General features: G+C 35.6%; 1 protein-coding gene and 1 pseudogene across 1 annotated transcript; both read right to left on the reverse strand.

The window, feature by feature from the left end:
* Positions 1-107: 107 nt before the first annotated feature.
* Positions 108-14,035, reverse strand: LOC110635425 (alpha-mannosidase I MNS4-like; annotated as a pseudogene).
* Positions 14,036-14,183: 148 nt separating this feature from the next.
* LOC110635424 (rRNA-processing protein EFG1) lies at positions 14,184-18,455 on the reverse strand. The gene is made up of 8 exons (XM_021784747.2): positions 18,069-18,455; positions 17,356-17,485; positions 17,104-17,231; positions 16,647-16,785; positions 15,593-15,707; positions 15,291-15,354; positions 14,895-15,182; positions 14,184-14,596 (listed from the first exon to the last, which is right to left on the reverse strand). Exons 1-8 carry the CDS (start codon positions 18,219-18,221, stop codon positions 14,591-14,593), a joined length of 1,023 nt encoding a protein of 340 aa, XP_021640439.2. The 5' UTR covers positions 18,222-18,455; the 3' UTR covers positions 14,184-14,590.
* Positions 18,456-19,180: the final 725 nt, after the last annotated feature.

The raw sequence follows: 19,180 nt of genomic DNA on the forward strand, positions 1-19,180 counted from the left end.
AGAGATTAATTAATTAATATGCTCAAAATCTAGGACAAAAATAGTTTTTTTTTAATAGATTAAAATAGTTAATTATCCATAAAGAAAGTGTGACAAATCAACAACAATTGAATTCTAAATTAGGCTATATCTCCACAAAACAATCTCCAAACTATATTTGTTCAAATGAGAATATCCTGAATCTAGACCATGGCAATCATAGTCCTAGAATGAGACAATTACCTCTGCCAACTGCCCACAGTTCAAAATGAATGAAGTAGATGGTCAAGTATCTCACAAACACTATAACTAATTAGTTATAATCAATACAGGAACTTTCTGAGCTCGCTCTAAGTACAATGTACACAAGGTTTTGTATATCATGTTAAGTTACAAACGCCTAAGGCGATCAATTATGGTTCCTGCCTCTGCATTCGGGCATGAAAATCTTGACAAAATGCTGCTTGAATTTCCTGCTAATATTTATACCCTAAAGCTCCAGAATCTATCAACAATTGCCGCTTAGAAAAGATCAACTAACAGCAGCAGTTCCAAGGAGAAACGTCAATCAATTTGTAGGCTTCAATTACAAACTGAGATCAGTTTAACTTGTCAGCAAATGCCTTCCATTATCTGTTGTTGTTTCTGATTTTTCAGTGACAGATAGCAGGACATGAAGAGCATCACGATTCTTTGGTTGCAACCCAACCAAACACTCGAACTGTAAAGAACTGATAAACACCTTGCCGGCCTTCCCCTTACTTGAGATGGATCACTCTGACGCACTCTCACTTGATTCCGAAGCAATGCCACCATGATCATTGTCATTAGAAAGAGAATTGCCAGCATTCTGGTCAGACAACCACCAGGGACTGGCTCTTAACCACATTCTCTCTTTGGTGGATGGACTTATCCTCAGTGGCTATATCAATCAAGTCCAGATATGATATGCCATATTTTTGTCCATGAGTTAATCCAGGACAAATCCCCTGCAAAACATAACCCCAAAAAAAAAACTCAGCATTAAAAGATTGTATCGCCTTCATCTCCAGAAAAAATGAAGAAATGGTAAAAAAAGGTTTTCAAAAGTGTATCATGTAGGATTATCACCGCTTCAATGGTGGGTGGGCAACATTAAAAAAAATGAAGGGATTAAGCGATGATAAAATACAAAAGAAGTCCAGAGCGGCATGCATAAAAGCTTAAAAGGAGAAGACAAAACAAAATGAAGAAACAAAGAAAGAAGAAAAATAAGGAGATTCCACAGCAACCTTCATCAACCCTGATGTAGCAGACAACTCTTAAAAAGAGGAATCCAATGGATATCCAGTGTGAACTTGACCTCCAAAGAATGTACTAGCATTAGTTTCTTGGGGATTCATTGAGATATCAGATTTGGGAGAATCATGTTCACTGTCGCCACTTTTACAGTAGGCACCAAAATATGAACAATGTTCCCTTACAAGAGATATTTGGGGGGCTGCAGGCAATAAATGCCCTTCAGTTGTAAAGATATACCTGTAAGTGAGTAGATATCGACAAAAGCAATAGTAAGGATATGAGTTCACCATTGAACCGCATTACACCTTACACGCTTAAAGCCTTACTTGTATGGCCCATTTTCTACAAGGTTATCTGGACCAGAAGCCAAATCAAAAAGAAGCCATAGATACTTGACCTAAGAAAGTTTTATCATAATTAATAAAATGCAATACAATATAATTAAGGCACACAAGAATGGAAATTCATGAAGCACAACTCAAGTGGAAGGTAAATACTGTTTCAGCAAGGAAAAAGCTCTCCATGCGGTCTTCCTTCTTATGAAACTCTATGTCTGTTATGTGACAATATCCACAAGGGCATCGAGCTCCATTTTGCAAGCTGGCAACCATGTCCCTCCCAGCATCAAGATATCTACAAAGAATAACTTTAAATACAGATTCAAATGTGAATCACAAATGCAGCAGTAATAAAAATTTTCCACATTAACTAAAGAAGAGTAAAGAAAATGTACCCAGTTTTGAATGAGAAAAAGGTAAACGAGAAACCTAATAGGAACAGAAAAACTATGATTGCCAAAGCAAATCAAATATGATAATAACACTCCAGATTTTCCTAAACAGAAAACTACAAATAAAGTTCCTATACATTTAAATTTACGAGAAGAAAGATAGAATTATAAAAAATTAATAATTACATACAAATAGTTCCCAAATTTTTCTTTGCTTGGCTGTATCAGGCAGTATGAAGTCAAAGGATATCCTCACCTGGGATCTCTAGTAGCTTTGTAAAGCCAATATGTGCTTTCTATTAACTCTGGACGGAGTGGGTAACTCTTCTGCCCATGCTATAAAACAAACATAGGAAAGTAAATTACACATATACGAGATAATGCAAAGACTAAGTTGTCTATTATCAAGTAAAACATAATCAACCAACAAATGCAGGACAGTGGATAGAAGCACAAGGTGTTGTGGGGATGTTTGGCCATTAGCCCAAGATTCTCCTCAAATGAACAGCTATATGTGAGTCCATAGAATGGCCTATCATTCAATGTCACAAAGCACGGTCAACTTTTTGACTCTTTCATTTTTTTTCTTTCTTACTAACCATACCATCTCCTTTTTCTTTTGGTGTGTGTGTCACTTTTGGAGTGGGGACCAAATAAATTATTTCAGCTCTCCAAATTCTTCATTAACAACATATGCACCATGACTGGTTTATCCTGATGGCCTACAAATTAATTCACCACACAAATAGAACAATTTAATTTGCCAAAACTTGTTGACTTCAAATTCTTTAGCTATGATAACATGATATCTAACAAAACTTGCATACCAGATCAGGAATATTTATGAATAATGAATTTCTTGTGCCTCCAATAATCATTCAAAAACCTGAACAGTTAGGGTAGCAAGATTAAAACCTTCTGGAGTGAAACCATATCTTCTCCAGACACTGAAGAACGCAGCATGTGTTCGAATGGCAGGATCAATATCTCTGCTAAAACCTTGCAAAAATGAATACAATCAATTTCCCTAATATCCCAATGCTATAAATATTATCAATCCACAATTATTTCACTGTTCAAAACCAGAAGAGAGAAAAGGTAAGAACCTGAAGGCCTGGCCAGAAGGCCTGCAGACTATTAAATAATAGCCAGACAATAGCAGCAGAATCCATATTTACCTCTACATACCTATAACATGTACAATTAACATTGACATTGCAGGATTTAAACCCCAGAGAAGAAAAGAAAGGAGAGAAACAAAATAGAAACTAACCAATAAACATTTGCAACAAATATATATTTACAAAGTTCATGATAGCAACAAGATTTTACCAAGGATCATTATAAAGATAGTGCATAGCAGCTGCTTAAGCTTCTTGGAAAATTTTCAAATACTCCTCATCTCCAAATAACAAATAAGCCTGAAAATTTAAGAAACCTTTCAATAACAAGCTAGATAAAACAAACAGAAATAGTATCAAGAGACTCCCATTTGTTTACTGAGATTAAGAAAATTATAATATTAGCTATAGCTATAAACATAATTTTAGAATGATCCTACATAATTGTGGTCTTTCTGCAAAGGTTTATCTGTCTGCTGATAGAGTGCCTTCCCTAAACTTTAACGGAACAATGGCTCTAGACAGGGCAGAATGGAAGAACATGATTCATGTAGACAGCCTTCAGTTAATATTTAATTGAATTAAGTATGTATTTGCCTCACAACATAAAGACGTATTAGACATCAATAATTAGGAAAAGATCAAACAACTGACTATTGTAACCCCAGGAAACATCTTTCTGCCGTCATGAAATTGTCATTGCATACCTTTAAGAGATACTCATAGAAAGAGTCAATACTTGTTCCTATTCCAGCATCCTGCAAAGCAGAAAAGAAATTTGAATGCAGTTGCATATTCAACTTATCAAAAGAAATGTATGTAGATATTGCAACTGTAGATATCAGGCAAAGGTAGTCTAAAAATAAAAAGGCTCTACATGATGTAAATATGTTTGTAGAAATGTTACCTTTTGTGTCCATTCACCTGTAAATACATTATTATGAGCACCAACTAAGTTCAGTCGTGAACGACGCGCCCATAATCCACGCACAGCATTCTTGGTAACTTGCTCAAAAACTGTATTCCACAAAAATGGGGAAAAAAAAAAATAAAACCTATGTCTGCAATGACAATGAGTTTGGGAAAAAGGACACTAAGAATAACAATTAAAACCAGTCAATAGCAAGTTACAAATTGTACAAGGTTTGGTGGATTTGAGTCTGAAACCATTTAAGCCAGGTACATCCACATGAAGGACAACACTTAAACATGCTTTATGTTCAATTCTGGAGATGTTTCCAACAATTTACCAACATGTTTTGACATATCCCTAAAAGATGGAAAAACAATGAATTTTCCTCCACTAGTGAATTCAGCTATCTCATTTCGCCAGAGGACAAAATTTAGAAACCAATTACAGTTACGTGCTAGTCTGATGGAAAGAAAATAATAATTTCAATACCCTACTGCAAACAGTATCAACACATACTAGGGTTGTTGGTCAACCGGCTAAGCACCCCAAATTCCAAGGTCAAAGTTCCCCCACCAGCAGTTGATGTTATCTAAACGAGCCAAAATTGGAAATTTAATAGATGCTCAAATTGTAACACGTATAGTTAGATGACTCAAATATAATTTGTAGTCTCTAAGGAAATTAACATATAACAATATTTAATTCACATGGAATATTGATCATAAATTGGTCATTAAAATTAATCAGATTGCAATTAAATTGATCTCAATTAACATGGGGCACTGATATACATTGCAAGTAACTGCTTGACAATTTGTACCCCTACAAGGGGTGAAATATACTAGCAACTCTCCCAAGAATATCAAAATATTCACTTCAGAAAAAAGATTATCAAAATTTTGCTTGTAAAGACAAGAGACAGCCTATACCTTGCTTTCATTTTCATCAACTACAAGTAAGAGATTGACTGACCCAAATGGAATTCCTGCAATCCGTCAACACTTAGATTGGAGAACACATTATTAAATTGGAAGACCAATATTTGAAATTTGTAATGTTTTGGCAATTAAAATGATTAGGTAAGGAATGCTCCAGAAAGCAAAGTCAGAACTACTAAATACTTTCCCTAATAAATTAAAGAAAAGACCAGGCAGGAGTTCTCTGTTAATCTATTTAAGAACTAATTCAAAATATGATAAAGCTTTTAAGGCGGTAACTTATGATCATTTCCTATAAAATCAAGTCTATTACTAAAACTACAAATATATGTTGCAATTTTCATATCTTTGCTTGAGGGTTACCAACCTATTTGATTGACAAAGATTACAAGGCATGTAGTGAAACAAAATTCAATAAACAGCAATAATACCTGTTGGAGTATCAAATGCAGGCAATATTCTCTGAGCAAGATCCTCTGCTAAGTCAAGCAATTGATTGTCATATGATGGAATTCTCATGCCCTACAACCAAAAGATGGAATCACGGAAAATGATTCTATTGCCAAATCCATAATGTCAAAGGGCACCAAAGATGTCAAAGGGTACAGTAGCATAATCACTTGCAATAAGATGAGCAGAGAGTAAACCTCCAAGGACCTGGATGGTAGTCTTAAAGACAGATACTCTTTTATTCTGCAAAAATTATACAAGGAAATCCAAAGCTTAGATTGAATAAAAACCTGTATCAACAAAAATAATGTCTAGACTTCAAATCAATAATCAATTTCTTGATTGACAAAATGATATCAAGTAAAATAATAAAGGACATAGATTAAGATCTAAATAAGGCATCCACATACTTGCACACAGGCCCACCCCGAGTAAAAGGTTTGGTTTCAGGAGGAAATGTGGAACATGAGTAAATAAAGCAAAATGAAGAACAAAATAAACTTTAAACCCAGTAGCGTGTCTACAAAATGAATTGGCTCATAACTCTATGCACATATTTTTTTTTTAGAAACAATTATTGTGAATGAAGCAATTCAAGCAGGCATCTAAAATAAATAAATCAATAAATTAGAAAAACTAAACCATCAATAATAGTAAGAACTAAGACCGTGACTTCCTATACACCTGTGTCAAGATGATCGGTGCCAGTCTTGGATACTATATGTGTAGATAGGTCCATTGAGAATTAATGGAGATTGCAAGGGATACTATATATGGGAAGGGACAGTCCTACATTGTACTAAATTATAAGATCAAATAGATAGCACAAGAAAACAATCTTCAAATTGGCAGATTGTTAGAATCCCTCAATTAGTGTAAATCCCTTAATCAGTGTAAATTAGCTGTAAATTAGAATATAATTACGAATCATTATATTTATTGGCTATTATTAGTTTCCTAGTTAGTTCTAGCCTTTGTATATAAATTAGGATGCTTGTAAATCATTTTAGTATGAAGAAATATAAAAGAAAAATTTTCAAATTCTCCGTTTTCTACATGGTATCAGAGCAGTGCCAAAATTTATTGGGGTGAATAGTGTAGTTCTGGGTAATTTTTTTTTTGGATCAAGCTTCTACGTCGTTCTAGGAAGGGAGATGACTGCACCACCCACTTGAGGAGGAAGGACACCAGCCGATCGGCCTACGCCCAGAGTCCCACAGCAGTCCGATAAAGTGCGTGAGCTCACGCGTCTCTAGAAGTCTCATGTCATTCTTCACGGGCCGGCGTGTGCACCCTTTTTTTTCGGTGATTTCTCCAACTGCGCCTCTTGCCGACGACCTTCCCTGTCCGACGCGCCTCTGACCAACGTGTTTTCACACCTGGTTTGCACATTTATTTTTTTTTTAGTATCTTCCGTTGGCCAATTTCTTGCTTTCTGTCTTAGTGCCTATTTCTTTAATTGAAAAATAACTGATGAAAAGAAGAAAATCTCTAAAACAAAGGCTGAATTTGTTGGTGATAATCCCTCTTTACAAATTAGTCCTGTAAAGTTGGATGGAACTAATTATTTGGCATGGTTTAGGTCTTGTCTACTGTTCACTCAGGCTAGAGGACTGCAGAGGAATATCACTGGAGAACTCTCTTGTAATGTTATCACGCGCCTTTGATAACAGTGGTACTAGTTCTACCTACAGCCAGTGGGAGTCCGAGAACTCTCTTGTAATGTCATGGCTCATCAATTCTATGCATCCTCATATAGCTCGTGGGTATTTACTATTGGACAATGCCGCTACCATTTGGAGTACTGTTTCTCAGACTTATTTTCAAGTTGGGAATGATGCACAAGTTTATGAGCTTAGGAACAAGGTTCATGGAATGAAACGAGCTGAGTTGACTGTTGCTCAGTATTATGCGGAACTGAGTGGTCTATGGCAAGAGTTTGATTTCTATCAGGACTTTCAGGCTTCATGTCCGACTGATGCAGTTAAGTTCTAGAAATTGGTTGAGAATGAGCGCATATATGATTTTCTTGCTGGGCTAAATGTGGAGTATAATCAGATTCGGGTCCAAGTGCTTGGTAAGGATCCTTTGCCCACCTTAAGGCAGACATACTCTTATGTTCAGCAGGAGGAGAGCAGAAGGAGTGTCATGATCAATTTTACAGCTGTTGATAAGGCTAAGCTGGCTACTAACTCCTTACGAGAACAGTCATATGGTCCATCAGATAAGGATCATTTGCATTGTGACTACTGTGGGAAATCTCGGTACACCAAAGAACAATGTTGGAAGCTGCACAGCCACTCAACTAAAGTACGTGGAGGAAAAAGAATGGGCTCTGCTAGATCACAAGCAAATGTATATGAGGCTGTGAGTGTTTCTGAAGATACTGCTATCACTGGGATATTTTCCAATGAAGAGGTACAGACTCTGAGACGATTCGATCACAGCTTGAATCACAATCCACTACAGTTGCCTCTTCTAACTTCGTCAACTCAGGTAATACTTTTCTTGCCAATCACAATAATTCATTTTGAGTTATAGATTCTGGAGCAAACAAACATATGACAAGCTCTTCGAATAAATTCATATTTTATTCTCCTTGTTCAGGCAAAGAAAAAGTCCGCATTGCAGATGGATCCTTATCTAATGTTTCTGGAACAGGTTCTATTAAATGCGCTCCTACTATAAGTCTTAGTTCTGCCTTACATGTGCCTAGCTTTCCTATTAACCTTTTATCTGTCAATTCTATCACTAAAGCTCTCAACTGCAAAATTGAATTTTTTCCCACACACTGTGTGTTTCAGGAGTTGATAATAGGAAGAACAATTAGCAATGGTAGACTGCAAGATGGGCTATATCTATTGAATAATTGTGTTGATCAGGCCATGTTGGGATAGTTTATGGGTGCTAAGGAAGAAATTATTCAGTGGCATAGGAGACTTGGATATCCTTCATTTACTATTTTAGAGAAACTTTATCCTCTTTTGTTTAAGCAATGCAAAACTGAATTGTTAGTATGTGATGCTTGTGAGTTTGCCAAACATACTAGACAATCTTATCCTGCAATAAATAATAAGACTTCAGTTTCTTTTATGACTATCCATTTTGATGTGTGGAAGCCTACTCAAACTGTGTCTTTATCATATTATAGATGGTTTGTAACCTTTATTGATTGTTACAGTAGGTTAACTTGGGTATATCTAATGAAAGGGAAAAATGATGTATTTTCATGTTTTCAGTAGTTTCACAAAATGATTAGTACCCAGTTTGATGCTCATGTTAAAATACTGAGAACTGATAATGGCATAGAGTATATGAATGGAGTGTTTTAGGAATATTTGAAGTCACATGGAATTTTGTATCAGACTAGTTGTGTTAACATTAGTATTCAAAATGAAGTATCTGAGAGAAAAAATAGACATTTACTTGAGGTTGCTAGGTCTCTTATGTTTACAATGAATATTTCCAAACCTTACTAGGAGGATGCAATTCTTTCTGCTGCATATCTTATTAACAGGATGCCACTTCGGACTATGGAGTTTAAGAGTCCTTTAGAGGTTTTGCAAGGTAAAAATTTATATACTATTCCTGCAAAGGTCTTTGGTTGTGTTTGCTTTGTTCATCAGCCTAATGAGAGAAGTTAGAACCCCGAACCTTCAAGTGTGTCTTTGTTGGTTATTCTAGTACTCAGAAGGAGTATAAGTGCTATCACCCTCCTACATGGAAATATTTTGTGAGCATGGATGTTACCTTTAGGGAATCTGAATCTTATTTCCATCCACCTCTTCAGGGGGAGCATAGGAAGGAAGAAGAGGTGTCTTTCCCTTTCCCTTCTTCTTTGTGCTCTCCCAACTTTCAACTTCAAAGGGAAAATCTGGGTCTAAAGCCTATACCTAATAATAATACTCAGGGGGAGTCATCTAAATCTCGAGGGAGACTGAATGGACCAAATTTGAGAATCTATACTCGGTGGAACAAGACAGATATAGCCATCGAGCAGGAGACTGCTGATCAACCGGAATCTCTGGATTCAATTCCTGAACATCCTGAAGTATGTGATGAGTCTCCTTTAGTTCCTGAAGAGTCTAATTTTAATTCTTAGTCTATTCTTCCTTCTTATAATAATGATCTTGATATTCCTATTGCTCTCAGAAAAAGTGTTAGAACCTGTACTAAACATCCCATCTCTAACTTCATTTCCTATGATTCTTTATCTCCATCCTATAGAGTCTTTCTATTGTCTGTTTCCTCTATTTCTATTCCACAGGATTGGAAAGAAGCATGTGTTGATAAAAAATGGAAGGCAGCCATAGTGGAGGAGATGAAAGCTCTAACAAAGAATGAGACATGGGAACTTGTTACTCTTCCACCGGAGAAAAAACCAGTTGGATGCAAGCGGGTGTTCACTGTGAAACATAGAGTAGATGGTTCAATTGAAAGGTATAAGGCTAGGCTGGTAGCAAAAGGCTTCACACAGACGTATGGGGTAGATTACCAGGAAACGTTTGCACGTGTTGCTAAAATGAAAACCATTAGAATTTTACTATCATGTGCAAAAAATCTTAAGTGGGATTTGCAGCAGTTTGATGTAAAAAATGTCTTTCTACATGGTGATTTGGAAGAAGAAGCATATATGGAAATCCCTCCAGGGTTTGAGAATGGAAGACCAAATGAAAAGTTTGCAGATTGAAGAAAGCACTGTATGGTTTAAAACAGTCACCTAGGACATGGTTTGATAGGTTTAGTAAGACTATGGTTTCTTTTGGATACAGCCAAAGCAATGCTGATCACACCTTGTTTATAAAACACTATAGGGGTAAGATCACTCTGCTTATTGTCTATGTGGATGATATTGTGGTAACTAGTGATGATAGGGAAGAAATGATTCATCTGAAGGAACAACTAGCATAGGAGTTTGAAATCAAAGATTTGAGAAGGATAAAGTACTTTCTTGAAATAGAGGTTGCCAGACCAGATAAAGGAATCTTTATTTCTCAAAGGAAGTACATACTAGATTTGTTGGAGGAAACAAGAATACTAGGTTGTAAACCAGCAGGCAGCAGAGTCTCCCATTGAGGCAAATCACAAATTGCAAGCTGGAGTTGGGGAATTCTTGTATATTGGGAGATATCAGAGGTTGGTTGGCAGACTGATTTACCTTTCACATATCAAATCAGATATAGCATATGCAGTGGGTCTAGTGAGTCAATATATGCATGATCCTCATGAATCTCATTTGGAGGCTACTTTTCGCATCTTGCGATACTTAAAATCTGCACCCAGGAAATGACTTCTTTTCTCAAAGCATGGCCATCTTCAGATTAAAGCCTTTACAGATGCAGATTGGGGTGGATCTATTGATGATAGGAGATCGACATCTAGTTACTGTACTTTTGTTGGTGGTAATCTAGTCACTTGGAGAAGCAAGAAGCAAAATGTGACAGCTAGATCTAGTGCAAAGGCTGAGTTTAGAGCAACGGCTCAAGGTATTTGTGAACTATTGTGGTTACAAAAGTTGATGGAGGAATTAAAATTGCTGGAAACTAGTAGTTTGTCCCTGTTCTGTAATAACAAAGCTGCCATCAGTATAATTCACAATCCAGTTCAGCATGATCGAACCAAACATATAGAGATTGACAGACACTTCATAAAAGAAAAAGTTGTCAATGGTTCCTTAAATATCTCTTACGTAGGGTCGAAAGACTAGTTAGTTGATGTGTTCACTAAGGGATTATGTTGTAAGGGGTTTCATATCCTAGTTTGCAAGTTGGGCATGTGCAACATACATGAACCAACTTGAGGAGGAGTGTTAGAATCCCTCAATTAGTGTAAATCCCTTAATCAGTGTAAATTAGCTGTAAATTAGAATATAATTAAGAATCATTATATTTATTGGCTATTATTAGTTTCCTAGTTAGTCCTAACCTTTGTATATAAATTAGAATGCTTGTAAATCATTTTAGTACGAAGAAATATAAAAGAAAATTTTCCAAATTCTCTGTTTTCTACACAGATATAGAAAATTTTAGACACATAAGGAAGCCTAGCTAATGAAAGAGAAGGTTAGGCTTTCAGATGTTGTTGAAGATGACATAAGATGCCTAACCAACCTACAACAGCACAAAAGTCAATTCACTGCTTCCAGTAACTGTTGATCCTTCAGAATCATCTTAACAAGTGAACTCAAAGCAAACAAGAAGGGAAGAAAAAATAAAATAAAAGCATACTCACTATATCAAACCGAAGGTTTTTACCAATCCATTCAACAGAGGAAGTGAAGTGCTCTCAGTCACCAAGTAGAGCCAGCGTATCCAGTGAGTCAATCTGTGAGAGAGTCTGGATTGTCATACCATGCCAAAGTTTGATACTATAACTCAGAAATTAAGAAACAGAAGCAACCATCTTAGCTGACCAGAGTCAAGGCATATCCACCTAGTGTATCTTCTCCCTCGCAAGATAGAGGTCTTAATTCATAAAGTGGAAAAGCATGTTCCATGTATCCATCAAAGGCAGGATAGAACATTTCACGAACCTACACCATCAAAATAAATATATTACCAAAGAATAACATGAGACAAGCTCAATGCCATACTTGGACATATCAATATATTTTTTTTTCCTTGAAAAGCTTGGTATTACCAAATTGCTTTTATGCTATGTTTGGTTTGAGGGATTTAATTTGGACTAAATACAATGTTGGGACATTCCAAATGAAAATGGATTTGAATTTGGTCTGAATACATGTATTCATGACAAGCTTGAAAAATAAAGATTTAAACTCATGACAAGCTTTTAAAAAATAAAGATTTAAAATAATATTTCAAATCCATAATGCTACATGGAAATTCCTTTTATTACGTAAACAACAAAAGATTTTTAAATTTATGAATTTCAAATTCTAAATTTTAAATGAAAAATTTCAAATCCAAATCTAGAATTCAAACGCAACCTTAATATAATTTAAAAATAAATTTTGCATTAACAGGAAAATGACTCCATCAACTGAAGTTATTTAGCATTTAAAGAGTAACAGCTTCATTCATCCAAGCAACTTAGAAACATCAAAAAGAATGCCAATAAACTGGCAGAGCTCGATCAGATATAAAGAAAGATTCTTTTATTGGTTTCTCCAGTGCCAAAAATCGTAAAAAAAAAAGCTGATAACAAGGAATTCTAAAACTGGAAATTCAAGGATAAAACCAGAATGGCGCATTTAGATTAACTAAAGGCAGATCCAGCGTATAAACAGACATTAGAAAAATAAAATGAAACAGACAAGACGATAAATGGCATATCATATAAAGGAATTTCATCGTAATTTAAGGGTCAAGGATTGATAAAAACATGAAAGATTTGAAGAGTTGGTTACCTCGTCCCGGAGAAGTTTGGCTTCCTGAGAAGATACGCCATCAGCGAGAGCTGTGTGCAGGAAGAATAGGCTGTGGTTAGCAAATAGTATTGAGAGTAGAAGCAGGAATCGAATCCATGGTTTCAAAGGTTTTTCCATAGTGTCCTGGCTCTGTGTTTCTCCCCGTCTGGCCGCTAACATCCGCTTCTTTTGTTTTAGCTTACACTTACTTCGGAGCTATCTTAGCTGGCCTGTTGTCTACACTTTCACCAGGAAAGCCGAAGGTAATTGCAACTCCGTCGAAACTCCTTTATGTAACATTACTGCATTATTTATTTAAAATATAATAAATAAAAAATTTATTAAACATTATTATCAAAAATCCATTTTATTAATTATTTATATCAATAAATTTAAATTATAAATATTTAATATATAAAATTTAAATTCAATATAAATATTATTTCTTAAATTTAAATTCATATATTATTTAAATCTATTCTAATATTATTTCAGACTATGATTCCAGATTAAATATTAAAAAATATTCGACTTCTTGCCACGTAGTAATAATAAAATTTCCAAAGACGCCAACTCCGTTGGATTTGTAAAGAATATAACTGATTATGGGCTCAAGATATGTTAGGCTCGGCCCAGTTGGATTCTGAAAAGGCAAAGGTAAAATTACAGGATTTGATAAAGAAATTTCACCCTTTAATTCGATTTTGACCTAATTCAACTAAATTTGAAATTCATAATTCTCTGGGTATCCCGCTATTACATGCATTCAAGCTATCAATAAAATTGCACCCAAAGATATAGTTATTTATGAAATCATACGAAATTTAAAAAAAAAAAAAAATTGAAACATTGTCATTTAAAAAGGCTATGAATCCTTCCATTCATGCTGGAAACAACAGTGTTCAATAATATAATTGTTTACCCTTTTAATCTGATTTAGCAATATCATTACTATTCTGCTTCTCCATGCCGACACCCGACTTTATATTTCTAACCTTTTAACCCCAACATTCAGATGGTTTCGTCGGGATATATTCACTGATGCTCAAAACTCCAGAAGCCACGCTTCAGAAATTAAGCCTCTTCCTTACAACTAGACAAACAATCCACAAGGATTAGAACTTCACGAACAAGCTTAAAGCTGCACTACAAGACGTGAAATGGACAATGAACCTTTTCGTGGACACATTCAATGCACATCAACTCCAACGTAAACAATGCCATCAGGTCACTCAGAACAATACGATCACTTCATTTTCTTTTTTCGCAAAGCTAAATTTCAGCCAGTGACAGCCAATCCTCAACACCCAAAATCCAGGTTCAAGCTCTAAATTCATTGCTTGATTAATAAGAAAATCAACATTTGCGTCTTGAGCTCAAAATGAAATAGAAAGGCTAGTCATTTGTCAATCACTAAGTTCATTTTTATCACAAAACAACATAATGAAATAATTATAACGGCAGATCCGAATGCTGGACTTTTTGGCCCTGAACAAAGTATTCTAACAGTGGCAGAAGTCTCAAAATTCATTCTGACAGAATACTAAATAAGAAGAAAATAACAACTCTAATAAGACTGACCTTATAAAAATCAACTGTTGAAAAGAATTCTCAAATAAACCTAGCACCTTGCAGCAATCAGTTGCGATGATCATTCCACAATTAAGTTCAGACTTCTGACTATCTACCCACAAAAAATGAAAATAATGACAGTTAAACAGAACCATAAAAGTTTTTCATTACTGTCTTGTCATATAATAGACTTCAATTGGTTATAGTGAAGTTGCATAAATGTTGTGTTCATCCAGTTCAAGCCTGCAAATGGACAAGAAAATAAATTATTATACAGCAAAATGTAAAATAGTACAGCAAAAAATACAAACTAAAATACAAATTCTGCAAAATTTTCAATAAGCAACATGCCATGATTAACTTTCCATTCACTACGCAAACAACATATTGAATAATGATCCATGGTGGCAGAAGCCATGCTTGTTGGAGATAGATTAGCATTCCAACATATATGCACGACACAAATAGCAAAAGTGCAATGGAAGGAAAAAGAATTAAATAAAAAAAAATGTAGGGGCACAATTAATGTAAAAAAACATACCTGTTGTTTTTTCTTCTTTGGCCTCCTCTTCCTTCGGGGTTTGTGTGCATCAGAATTTGAACTTAGATTACTACTATGGCCAGTTCTCGTATTTGAGGACCCCCCCGCTTTAAAAGAAGATCCACTTCTGCTACTTGATGTATTGCTGGAAGTAGAAATTTCAGATCTCTGCATCCATGAACTTTTGCTTGATGAAGCTCCAAACCTTGATTGGGCATGTACAGAATTTGAAAGAGAGTTGTTTGACGGCCGCGGAGGAGGCATTAGAGCTCTAGCAGACATCTGCCTCTGTATGAGACAATTGAAGTCAGAAAAAAGATTAAGAAAAACATAGAAACAGTTAATAGCTGTATAGGTCTTTGAATGAGGATGCCATATTCAGATCAGACACATGACCTGGTTTCTTTCGTCACTGGACATACCAGATGCTGCTTTGCCAGAAGTACTAGAAGCTTGTTCCCTGAAAAGTAAATGATAAAAATCAAACATGCATGTACAGGCACATAAACAAAGATAGCATTCCAACTGGCTAATGTACCATTACATGTTACCTAACTTTCTGATTCTTGAACTGTTTGACTTATTACATGTGATTATTGAAAACAAAGTGTGAGTGTGAATGCAGCCCCAACAATAAGAGGAAAAGAAAAAAGAAATTCTTGAAACCTCCATCTCCCACTCACAATTACTTGATATACCTTGTACTTTTATCAGTCCATTCATCGTCTGCATCTGCTTCATCACTTGAGGTTCCAGTTAAGAAGAAATCATCTTCACTCAAATCCAAAAGACCATCATCCTCACTCCCTGTCTCTGTAATGGGAAGTCCAAAAGAAGTTTGTTTGCAGTAACAACATTGTAACAAAATACGATGATGTATGACAATATGTTTAGCAGTGAAATAACATTGTGAAAAAGCATTATCCATCTATCTTATAAAGCCTTTCCTACTGTGGAAAGAATTATTTGGTGGTTGCTTTCTGCTGTTTCTTTCAGCCTATGATGCCAGTTTTATATAAAAATTCTAAGATTTAGCAAAGCCACTCCCAACACTAAGAGCACAACCCACAGAGCAGTTCCACATTAAGCTTTTCATCAAGGCGCCTCACTTTTAGCACAAGAAGTGCTGCAAGGAGGGAGAGAGACAGAGAGAGAGAGAGAGAGAGAGAGAGAGAGAGAGAGGTGCTGATTATGCTGACTTAAAAATGATAAGCATGTTTCTCATTAAAGTGCATAAACTTGACAGAGTACAAATAAAAAGTGCACTGGATGTTCTGAGGAAAAAAGAAAGCCACCAAGTTTGGAAAGGGTGGACATGCACGGTCCACCAAGTATATGAGGAAACAAAAAAGCAACAAGTCTATATTTCAGCCATGTAAGCATTTGTAAAGGGTTGACATGCAGAGTCCACCAAGTTTTATGTAATTCATCAAGCACAGGAAAACAACTACTCTCTAACAATTACAGTGCATTGCTTGCTGACTGCAGATGTATGTAAAGTATGTTATTTGTATCTTTGTCAAAATACTTGTTTGATTTCTTTAAGATAATTGATTATGACTCTCCCTCAAATAGGAAACACCTAAACACAGATTTCTGCAAAATCCACTAAATAGGAAACACCTAAACACAGATTTCTGCAAAATCCACTATTAAACACTTTGTATCAGCATGAACGCACGCTAGCAAAAGATAAGCGTTCACAAAATGTCAACCAGAAAGAGTGCGGCAGAAGTTGAGGAAAGAAGATACCTTCCAAATCCTTCCCACTAGCTGCAGCAGCAATCAAGTTGGCTTTAATCTGCTTGCGCAATCCATTTCTCCTATCAACTATGTCCGAATCATCACCTCCAGTAAATAAAGATAGATATTTCTCAGTCTTGGGGAAAAACTGCAAGTGGAAAATATTAAAAAAAAAAAAAAGTTAGCTGGCAGTATATTTTATAGTGACTTATTTATTCTCAACAAGCAATCTGAGGCTATGGTGCCTTGCACATTTACTTGCAGACTTCTATACAACTTTGGGTTCAAATGAAAAACGGTCAACATATAGTAAAGCTTTACCAATTAGTAAGACCATGCCTTCAATGTTAATTAGCCTTTGCACTCATGAAAATTTATAATTTCAAAACGTAATCTATTTAAAGGACTGCCATTACAAATTTCATTAACAGTGTAGTTGAAAAGAGAAAGAATGGCAAACATATACCCTAACATATTCAAGATCTTCTTTCAACTTAGAAAGCTGCTCAGTAATCTCTGCATCCTGTGCCTGACCAGATGAAGCACGTTGTAGTTTCTCCAGACGCCTAATTCTTCTTTCTATTTTTCTTCTTTCTGTACAAAGGAGGTTTTGCTTTCAAGCATGAAGCACAGCACATGTGCCCAAAGCAAATTGAATACTAAAGCTTACAACAAAGTATCCACATAACTTTATAAAAACACACACAAATAAACTTACCAAAAAATTTTATTTTCCTATCTCGCAGGAATATTTTGCGTTCCAAAGCCAGCCTTGAATGAATCTCCTGTTGCTTCTTAAGCCCTTCTAACTTTTTTTCTTGAGCCTCTCTGACTTCAGGAGGAAGTTCCTAGAGGGAATTAATACTTGCATTTAAGCATTTACATTGAAACACAATACAATGAACCCAACCCTCTGATCACCAGTACACCACCCACTCTTTGCCCACAAAGAAAAATAAGCAAATGGAACAACAATTTTCCAGCATAAGCATTACAAAATCAAAGCACAGACTTTTAATCCAATCATCATATATCTATCCTTTCTGTCGGATGACCTACCTTATCGTGGACTAATACTGTCATCCCCAATATATATATAAAATACACATTCATCAAGTTAAATGTAAAACTCGTTTCAATTGAGACATCAAGTTAAACTATGCAGGGATTTTTCTCTCCAATGATATCAAACAGATGCAATAGTAAGTAAATTCCACTAATTGACAAAAATAATATATTTTGTTTCACCAAAAAAAAAAGTCGATTAAGCACTCCAAACCCTAAATCTAGCATAAAGAAACTTTTCATTTTTCTTTTTCCTGGGTTTATACGAGTGCTGAAAATGAAAAGCAGCAAGAGATTTTTTTTTTTTATTTTGGGGGGGAGGGGGGGGAGGGAGAGGAAGAGAGGGAATGGATTACTGCAGTGTACCTTGCGGAGCATGCGCTCTGTGGAGCGAATCTGGTTCTTAAGAGAAACGGACTTGGGCTTTGGCTTCTTCTCTACGCCTATTCCCTTGGATCGCCGCCCCACGTGAGGCTTCCGTTCGGCGACCCTGCGCTTCCCGCAGCCACCATGGGCCATCGGCTTTCCTCAATTCACTATTAGCTGCTTTCCGTAGCTTAGCACCAGATAGAGATAAAAAAGATATGTAAAGACACTGTTTTGATGCTACGCCCAAGCCTGGTTGGTGGTAATATAAGGGCTCGTGGAGGTAAAATTTGAGCTCCGCTTGACAGTGATGGCTTCCCTAATTTTTCTCTCTCCGTTCTTATTCTGCCGTTTAATTTCTTGGGATACTTTTCTTCAGAACCGCATTGTTGATACAAATATTAAAAAATTGTGCCCAAAATAAAATTTTGAAAAAAAAAATTATTAGTGATCATTGCACCAACAAGAAAAAAAAAAAATTATTACTCAAAAGATAATCAAATATTCATATTCAGCCGCTGCACTCTTGCACTATATTTTTTTAATAGATATTCTATGATGCTATAATTAAATTTTCGTAATAAATTTTAAATGATAAATTTTATTTAAATTTAATTATTTTAGATAATTGAAAGATAAAGATAAAATGAATGCATTTTTATTTTTAAGAAAATAAATATAATTTGAGGAAGAACATTTCAAGTTTTTTGTAACACCCCTGATTTTATATATTATTATTGGGCTTCGTGTAGGTAATAAGTGAAAATTTGACAGTTGTCCGGATCTGTGAATTTCCGGCCAGACAGACTAGCTACCGGAAAAGTCTCCGAATTGGATCGAGGTTTTGGCTACCCCACCATTGTCAGGCATCCCGAGCGCGTTCCCGAAGTCGGAATCGGCAAAAGTAAACCCGAACCTTGTTTTTACGTAATTTTCTAGTGCTTAAATAGGATTAAAAATCCGTAAAATATTCGTGGTAGCTTAGAAAATTATGATTCTTTTTGCAATAGCTTAGTAATATTGCTAAGGACCGCGGGGCAAAGTTTTAGAATTTTTAGAGCTTATTTGGGCAGTTTTTGCAAAAATGATCAATTATAAGGACTAAATTGAAA

Source organism: Hevea brasiliensis, chromosome 15, assembly GCF_030052815.1.
Source record: "Hevea brasiliensis isolate MT/VB/25A 57/8 chromosome 15, ASM3005281v1, whole genome shotgun sequence".
Lineage (NCBI taxonomy): Eukaryota > Viridiplantae > Streptophyta > Magnoliopsida > Malpighiales > Euphorbiaceae > Hevea > Hevea brasiliensis.